We start from the raw sequence: 9,621 nt of genomic DNA, 5'->3' as shown, positions 1-9,621 counted from the left end.
TTCAAAAATGTCAAATTTTAATCTGGATGATATTGCCCATTAAATTTATGACTTATGTTTATTTCGTGTGCAATTCAGAATTTTGTCAGTGAAGGGTTGGTAAAAACTGTTTCGTAATGTTGATATTCAGGCTGAGCTGAAATGTTGACACTTCTGTCAGCAGACAACAGTTTCTGAGCAAACTGACGAGGGTTTAATTTGTATTCAGTGTATTCAAATTTGGATTTACATGACAGTAGTGACACAAAAATAATTAGTACCTCAAGAATAATCCAAAATTCAGCATCTAAGGTACTTAAAATAGTTTGGTTTGACAGCTAGTGGTGCCCCCCCCCCCCCCCATCATTACAATGTAATTACACTTTGATTGATTGACCTGCATGCATGTGACATTTACCTCTCGTGTTATGGGCGCATCCTTCTAATATGCATATGATAAATATCAGAGCTCTATAATGAATTCTTATCAGGCAGAGACTCAGAAGAGTTGAGCTGCTGTTAAGCTCTTGAAAGAAAGAGAAAGAAAGAAGATAAATGAATAAAGACTAGTGCCTGCATATGTCCTCCATTTCATGCATGAGGGATTCCAGGACATCCCAAGTTGGTCTCTGCAGCAACGACAGATGGGACCAGAACTTGTTGCACTGCTCATGTGCAGTCCCCTTGTGTGCAAGGAGTGATTTCTCATCTGCAGTCCCCTCACTCGTATTTCACATCACATTTACAATCACAAGTACTCTGAAACTGCACCATCAACCGTGACTGTGAGAACACTGATATTGTGATCATGCCTTCCATGTAAACAACTACCACGTCATTTTTGTCACGTATGTGAGGGAAGCATTAAATAAAAATCTGGCTGCTGAAGAAGTGCTCCTTCTGTTTTTGTGGTGATGTGAAATCCTGCTCCTGTGTACATTTTGTGTATTTACTCTGGATTGGCTGACGTGTCACTGCAGTTGTCCCAGTTCGTGCACCAACATTTGGAATGAATGATTTTTGTCACAACAAATTTGCTGTGGGGCAGCAAAAAGCCCATAAGACGGTAAAATCTCCATTACAGGGAGTGACGGCATTTCCCCAGTGTTAAAGAGCCGGTGGACATCAGTCCTGGACCTGCTTGTTGCCTTTCTGGCGACGGCAGAGTTGGACTACTGTCTGACTGGATTTTGCAGTCGGCCTCTAATGTGATTGGGCCCTAATCTTGTATGACAAAACATGTTTTGTCATTCAAAGCGCATATTAAACAAATATGTAGGACTGCCTTTTTGCATTTACGCAGTATCTCTAAAATCAGAAAGGTCTTGTCTCAGAGTGATGCTGAAAAACTAATTCATGCATTTATTTCCTCTAGGCTGGACTATTGTAATTCATTATTATCAGGTTGTCCTAAAAGTTCCCTAAAAAGCCTTCAGTTGGTTCAGAATGCTGCAGCTAGAGTACTGACGGGGACTGGCAGGAGAGAGCATATCTCACCCGTGTTGGCCTCTCTTCATTGGCTTCCTGTTAATTCTAGAATAGAATTTAAAATTCTTCTTCTTACTTATAAGGTTTTGAATAATCAGGTCCCATCTTATCTTAGGGACCTCGTAGTACCATATTACCCCATTAGAGCGCTTCGCTCTCAGACTGCAGGCTTACTTGTAGTTCCTAGGGTTTGTAAGAGTAGAATGGGAGGCAGAGCCTTCAGCTTTCAGGCTCCTCTCCTGTGGAACCAGCTCCCAATTCAGATCAGGGAGACAGATACCCTCTCTACTTTTAAGATTAGGCTTAAAACGTTCCTTTTCGCTAAGGCTTATAGTTAGGGCTGGATCAGGTGACCCTGGACTATCCCTTGGTTATGCTGCTTTAGACGTAGACTGTGGGGGGGTTCCCATGATGCACTGTTTCTTTCTCTTTTTGCTCTGTATGCATCACTCCGCATTTAATCATTAGTGATCGATCTCTGCCCCCTTCCACAGCATGTCTTTTTCCTGGTTCTTTCCCTCAGCCCCAACCAGTCTCAGCAGAAGACTGCCCCTCCCTGAGCCTGGTTCTACTGGAGGTTTCTTCCTGTTAAAAGGGAGTTTTTCCTTCCCACTGTAGCCAAGTGCTTGCTCACAGGGGGTCGTTTTGACCGTTGGGGTTTTTCGTAGTTATTGTATGGCCTTGCCTTACAGTGTAAAGCGCCTTGGGGCAACTGTTTGTTGTGATTTGGCGCTATATAAAAAAAAAAGTTGATTGAGTTGGTTGAAGTTGATGTTTTTGCTTATAAACCCAGTGTTCTTCACATTAATAACACAGAAATGACATGAACTCCCAAGGCATGGGTATGTCTTTTGTCCAACCCCTTTTCGTTCACCGACAAGTGTTCAGTTGATTCACCCAGGGTGGAGTCGAGGCAGATTTCTGTCTCATGACTGTATTACCGAGCAGGAGTCGACATGCTTGGCATTTCTTCGAGCAGAGGTCTCCAACCCTGCTCCTGAAGTGCACTTATCCCACAGGATTCCGACCTCTCCCTGCTCCACCCTCAGCTCATGAACTCAGTCAGGTCACTTGAGCTGGGAAACACGAGAGGTAATTAATCAGCACAGTTCATTCTAAGGTTGCTTTCTTTTTCCTCGAGAATTGTCCCATGAATTTGGTAACTAAATAATTTGTTGTAAACTGCCTGCTAGGAATGGCAGGACACAAATGCATGGCTCAAACAGACAGCTGTGGTTTTCAGAAGACTTTATGATTGTGGTTAGCAGAGGTCGACACACGGGTAAGCAGTCCAGAAAAAAACAACAGTACAAAAATCATCAGGCAAACAGGTGTGGTCAAAGCAACAGGCAGGTCAGGTACACACAAGGAGGCAGGCAGGACTATGGAATGCAGATACAGAGCTGGAATGAAGGCACAGGGCACGACAAACTGGTGAGAGACAAACAACCTCATTGAGCTTATATCACCCCAGGTGGCAATCAGCAAATCAGAAACAGGTGTGCAAGGAAAAGACCAGAACCAGGGAGTGGCCAGAGAGAGAGAGAGACAGGGACAGACAACCCCAAGCAGAAAAACCCAGCAAGAGAATAAACAAACCAGGCCCAACGAAATACACAACATAACAGAACAAAATAAAACAGACAACCAAAAACTCAACTCTTGACACCTGCCTGCTAACGGGTCCCTTACACAGGACACCATCCTTTGAAAGTCTGTTGTGCATCCAAAAAAACTTACCAAGACGCACAAAGGACGCAAAAACACCTTTTTGTGTAAGTGCTTCAACGTCCCTTGTGCATTGTAAAGGGCAAATTTCTTGGTGATCTGTGCATTTTCTGAGCTTCCGTTGTGCTTCCTCTGTGCCACACATCAGCAACCAAAGGCATTTTTTGACCATCTGTGAAGAGAAGCTTCTTGCTCCTAGTTGACCCCTGAGCATTTTTTGGGCAACACTGGCATCTGCTTTGTGACCATATGCATCTGGCTATACACACTGCTCAAAAAAGTAAAGGAACACTTTTTAATCAGAGTACAGCATCAAGTCAGTTCGACTTTTGGTCAGTTAAGTAGCTGAGGGGGTCAGTCAGCTTTAGCTGCTTTGGTGTTAATGAAATTAACAACAGGTTCACTAGAGGGACAACAATGAGACGACACCCAAAACAGGAATGATTTTACAAGTGGAGGCCACTGACATTTTCTTCCCCTCCACAACGTTTCTGACTGTCTTGAGAACCCAACGTCATGCGCTCATTGGTCAGCACGTGGAGCTCGATTGGCATTTGCCATAGAACACCAGAATTAGCAGGTCTGCCACTGGCACCCTGTGCTTTTGAGAGGAGGTTCAATCTGAGCACACGTGACAGATGTGAAAGGGTCTGGAGATGTCATAGAGAACGTTATGCTGCCTGCAACATCATTCAGTATGACTGGTTTGGTGGTGGGTCAGTGATGGTCTGAGGAGGCATATCGCGGGAAGCACACGCAGACCTCCACAGGCTAGACAACAGCACCCTGAGTGCTATTAGTTATCGAGATAAAATCCTTGGACCCATTGTCAAACCCTACACTGGTGCAGTGGGACCTGGGTTTTTCCTGGTGCACAACAATGACCTGCCTCATGTGTATGGCAGCAGTTCCTGGAGGACACAGGAATCGATACCGTTGACTGGTCCCATGCTTGCCTGACCTAAATCCAATAGAATACCTCTGGGACATTATGTTTCAGTCCTTTTGATGTTGCCAGGTTGCACCTCAGACTGTCTAGGAGCTAAGTGATGCCCTGGTCCAGACCTGGGAGGAGATCCCTCAGTACACCATCTGTCTTCGTATTAGGAGCGCCCCAACAGTGCCAGGCATGCATACAAGCATGTGGGGGCCATGAAAAAAAAACTGAGTACCATTTAGAGTTGGGTCACTTGTATCTGATCACATCACTTCTCTTTAAAAGAAAAAAAAAACATGCATCAACAGCTTATCCACTGTTTACATTTGCAGTAGTGATTGACTGGTTGGATGAATTTGCATTCACCTGTGGGAACTTATATTCTAAATACAATTACAACAGCGCTTTATAATGAATTTTATTCATAAAAATCACTGCTGTGCCTTCCTTCAGCCTCCTGTGGTGTCCTGCCTGATTTTTCTGGTCAGGCAAGGCACGCAGAAGGGACGTCATCCCTGTGTAAGGGGGGTTTAATGTATATTTATCCCCATTCTTGGGTCAATAAATTACAGTAAATAAAATGTTATATTAGAGTTTGAGATATTTCTACTTGATTGGTGTATTTCCATGTCTGCTGTGGCGCATCATGTGGAGAACTCTTCTTAATATCTTGGATTCATTTGTTTCATACTCGAAATGAAAAGTGGATGCCACGTTGTTGTTGTTGTTGTTGTTGTGCAGCCGCAGTCGGTGTCATGGCACTTAGATTCCCCACTTCTGGCCACTACACATTTGGCTCACCCCATCCTTAATTTTTTTACACTCTGTGCCGCTCCTTTAAGCAAATATCATCAATGCTCAATTTAATCTTCGGGGATATTTCTCACAGTTGGCCTGTATTTTACGGACTATAAGTTGCACTTTTTTCCATGTTTTGGCCGGGGGTGCGACCTATACTCCAGAGCGACTTATAAATGAAAAATATACCGGTAGATTCTCAATTAATTTACCGTAATAAAACAATTTTATGTGACAGAGTCGCTCTATGTTTTAAAATGGCTACCAGAAACGGAAATGCAATGCATTATGGGCACTGTAGTATGGCAGCCGCCCTATAGGTCACACTGGTCGCGATAACCAATCAGAGAACAGAACATTGGACGCGTATTCCTCACCTCGCCCAGACAATGACTGTGAAACAGCGTGTGATGCAGACGAACGCGGTGCTTGCTGTTATTATCCTTGGATATCAGTGTGAGCAGAGTGTTTAAGTTGACGCTGAGAGCTGCGTGGGAGCACTGGGTGAGCGACGGCGGAGGATTAGCGTCTGCACTTGGAAGGAGCTGGCGTCAACACCACGGGGTGGCGCCATTTCTTCCTTTTGCCGTCACAATATTATCATCTGAACTTTTCATGTTAAATTAACATTCCTGTATGTCCAAGCGACTTATAGTCCAGTACAACTTATTTATAGTTTATTTTTCTTTATAATGGATAAAGTGGCTGGTGCGACTTATACTCCAGTGCGACTTATAGTCTGAAAAATACGGTACTATATTTTTTTTTTTCCTTGTCTGTTTGAAACGGACTTGACGTCATGTAACACTTATGCTAGGTTAGAAATGCATTGAAGCCTCTGCTGAATGAAAGCAGTACTACAATTAATTCTCATACCGCCTATATTTCACTTTCTGACACCCCTTAAGCCACCCCCCCACCACCCACACACACACACACACACACAAATGCTTATGGTGGAAGAATCAGAAGTGATGCATGCAGGTAGTAACATGTATGTGTCCAGAGGGAATGATTGATGTGCCATAAAGTGGCTGATGTTAGAAGGTGCTGGAGCTTCTGGTGGGCTGAACAACGCAGCTTCAGTACAGGCAGTGCTTAAGTGTTTCATTGTTGTCTTGTGGTGCCTCTCCAGTCCAGGAACACATTAAATCCTGCATCACATTGCAGTGCAGTTGACCTTCCCTCTGTGCTCTCAGCACATGGTGCTTTCCACAGAAACCCCACCTGTGATGGTCAGTGAGAGATACTGTGACGAATGTATCTCTAAAATAGTCTGATGCAGTGGAGCTTATTTGGAATTCATGCTGCACCATCAGCATCCCAACTACAGGGTAGTACTGGAAATGGACTTTGATCAATAGCTTTTCAACTGGACTCCCTGGACACTGACACTGTTTAAAGTAGTGTCTATATACAGTACTGATGCCAGACTGTGTGTGTGTGTGTGTGTGTGTGTGTGTGTGTGTGTGTGTGTGTGTGTGTGTGTGTGTGTGTGTGTGTGTGTGTGTGTGTGTGTGTGTGTGTGTGTGTGTGTGTGTGTGTGTGTGTGTGTGTGTGTGAGAGAGAGAGAGAGAGAGAGATGCCGAGGTTCCTGGAGTTCTGCTTCCCTCCTCTGTTACACATCTCCTTGACATTTGGCAGAAAGCTTTGCCTCATTTTGATGGTGCATATTTGAATTTTTATTGGGATCTCAGCATAACCCAAAATGTTATTTTCTTATTTGACATACATTCATGCGACTTTCCAAAGCAGCAGCAAAATAACATAAAGGTCCCTGTTGTGACTGCACAGTGTCTGGTGCACTGCTTCAAGTGCAGAGCACAAGTGCATTTAGGGCATGCCCATTTCCACTTGGCTATTTACATAGTGCTTATTCTGCAATCTGCAACCGAAAAGTGGGTTGCAGAGGGGATGTATTTAGTCATTTAAGTGATATATTTAGAGCTTAACATGGCATAAAGCAGTCAGTGTCATTGATCACTGCACCTGCACTACAGAGATGAGGAACTCAGAAGTGAGAGGTTTTCTGGCAAGGAAGAGTGTCAAAGCATGTGAGCATCCTCACTCCAGCACACTCCATCCACCGACTGTAGCCACCCATTCATAATAGAACCTTTACATATTTTGTTGTTGTTACTTAAGTGTCTTGTGTGAATCAGAATACTAAAATCCTTGTTCATTCACTTAAGGCCAAATCAACTCAGAAGTTGCATTTGTTGTTAGAATGGTCTAAGCAGTGGGTCACCCCTCTGATTCTGGTCTGCTTGAGGTTTCTTCCTCAACCTACCCTAGGGAGTTTTTCTTTACCATTGTTGCCTGTGTGCTTGTTCAGGGGGGTTGATAAAGTTAGACTTTACCCTTGTGAAGCACCTACGTAAACCGAAATGAAATGGAATGCAGCTGAACTTTTTCAAACTTTTAGTGACACAGTGAGGCCCCATTTATAGCACACCATGTGTTGTCTTCCATTTAATGCCCATTCTGGAGCAACATTTTGAAACACAGGTATGGCAAAGGTTTTGAAATGTTCCCAGTAGTGCTTGGCGTTTGCCATCGCTAACTTGAAGTGCTAGCGAAAAATTTTGGTACTATCCCCAGCCACGTGTTCGATCCATTCTTTAATTCTGGTTTCACTTTCCTGTTGTATAGTTTGTCCTGTGTTTGTCCCTATACTGAGCCTCATGTGTCCTTTCACAGTTGATATCTTGTAGCTGATGCTATCTTGCTAGCTGGTGTTTACATGAAGCATCCACCAATCATCCATCAGGATCTCGACATGTCTATGAGCAAAACAAAGTTGCTTTAGAGGTTAATCTGATGCATCCAAGTTCACCAGCAGCTGATCAGTTAATTCTCATTATGCACTGTTTTTTATTTAGTTTTTGTCTGCTCAAGCTGGCTGGAGTGGACTCATTCATTCACTCACTCACTCACTCACTCGCCCACATTGTTACTGTTGGAGCCCTACGTTGTTACCAGTGCAGGGTAAATGTAAAGCTTGTTTCAGTGAGAAGACTCACTGTCTGAGTGGCTTATCGATCAGAGTTTGGCATCTTTCACCAACATCTATGCACGTGCGCGTGTGCATGTGTGTATATCTCACCGAATTCAGCATTTGTTCAATCGGGTTTGTTGTACATGTGTGGCAGTGCTGTTAAATGTCCTTCTGTGTGTTTCCACCTCCAAACTGGACTGTGTCCCATCTCTCCTACTTCATCAGTGTGCCGTCTCTTGTCTTGGGAAAAGATCATTTATCCACTGTTGAAAGTTCCTCCCCCACAGCTGGGAATCTGCCTGTTTGAATGAAGATTCATGTATTTGTGTGTGTGTGTGTGTGTGTGTGTGTGTGTGTGTGTGTGTGTGTGTGTGTGTGTGTGTGTGTGTGTGTGTGTGTGTGTGTGTGTGTGTGTGTGTGTGTGTGTGTGTGTGTGTGAGCGCAGCAGGCGCAGCGTCCCTCCTCTCATTATGTGGGTTTTGCAGTCACTAACCTTCCAGAGTTTGCCTGCAGTGCTCGTAGTTGTCGTCGTATCTGTGTACATGTGTAAACTAAAATGGACTCCACAGAGAGTTTGTTCCTGATCAGAATCACATTGTCTTGTAAAAGGAGGGAACGTGGGGGTGTTTGCATGCGGCTGATCTGCTCTGCTTTCTGATGGATTGCTTTCTCCTCTGCAGGAGCGCCGTTGCACTCAGTCATGGCTGTTACTGTTTGGCCCTGCTGAGGTCGGTGCCAGCTGCAGCCTACATCGTGCTGGTAACTGTTCTGCGCTATCACCTCTTTATATGGAGCGTCTTCTCACCCAAATTGCTGTATGAGTCCATGCACATACTGCTGACAGCTGCAGTCTGTCTCTTCTTTAACACAATGGAGCAAAGCCACAGTTCCAGCAAGTCTTCGGGAGGATCTTCCCTTCAGGATCAGTCAGTCTGGTAATCCTGAAAGAAACTCTTTCAGGCTGCAGTGTGCTTACCCTCACTCTGAGGTACCTTCATTTCTTCCCACTACATCAATAGATGCATCTGAATGACTCCATCAGGTTGAGGGACAAAGAAAGTCAGAATGCTTTTGTAGTATTTTTTTTTTTTTAGCATTCTATTTAAATATTTCAGTCTTCCCTTTGAAAGGAATGTTTGCAGGTGAGTGAAGGTGATTTTTGACAAAGGATAACTTTTTACATGTAGATACTGTTACCTCAGGGAATTGAGCTGCTTAGAAGTGGAGTTGAAGTGTTTTATGTTCGGGCTTCACATGACTCATGTTGTGTGGAACAAAGCAATTTGTTTGCATCCAGTACAAGATATTGGGCACCATATATGACACAATAATCTGACATCACCCCTCGTCTGTTCCTATCAGAAACACAGCACTTGTTATGAGTTTGTGGGCAAATCACGCGCAAACAAAGTGAAAATACAAAGAAAAAGTGGCGATGCGGCGGAAAGTGGACATGTCAAGGCGCCTGTGCAGGCGAGAGAACGCGGCTACTCTGTCAAGGTGTGTAAGCTAACACTTACCGACACGACCTCTCCCATTCGCCTCATCTTCCCTTCTCCGCTAGGAACCAAAAAATTGCACTTTTCGCGACTGCTTCGGTGATTGCAGCCGAAAACAAAACAGTACACCATTTTTGCGTTATCAGTGATCCTGTGTTTGTGCAAGATGTCCCTGGAAATGGTCAAATCCCACA

The 9,621-nt window shown here is 44.1% G+C and overlaps 1 protein-coding gene across 1 annotated transcript in view; it reads left to right on the top strand.

Moving 5' to 3' along the window:
- pigg (phosphatidylinositol glycan anchor biosynthesis class G) overlaps nt 1-9,154 on the top strand; it is a 345,004-nt gene extending 335,850 nt beyond the window's left edge. Inside the window, exon 13 of the mRNA XM_034181167.1 lies at nt 8,609-9,154. Coding sequence (XP_034037058.1) covers nt 8,609-8,867 — 259 coding nt within the window. The 3' untranslated portion in view covers nt 8,868-9,154. The remainder of the gene's footprint in view (nt 1-8,608) is intronic.
- Nucleotides 9,155-9,621: the final 467 nt, after the last annotated feature.

Source organism: Thalassophryne amazonica, chromosome 11 (genome assembly GCF_902500255.1).
Source record: "Thalassophryne amazonica chromosome 11, fThaAma1.1, whole genome shotgun sequence".
NCBI lineage: Eukaryota > Metazoa > Chordata > Actinopteri > Batrachoidiformes > Batrachoididae > Thalassophryne > Thalassophryne amazonica.
This window is presented reverse-complemented; position numbering and strand designations above follow the sequence as displayed.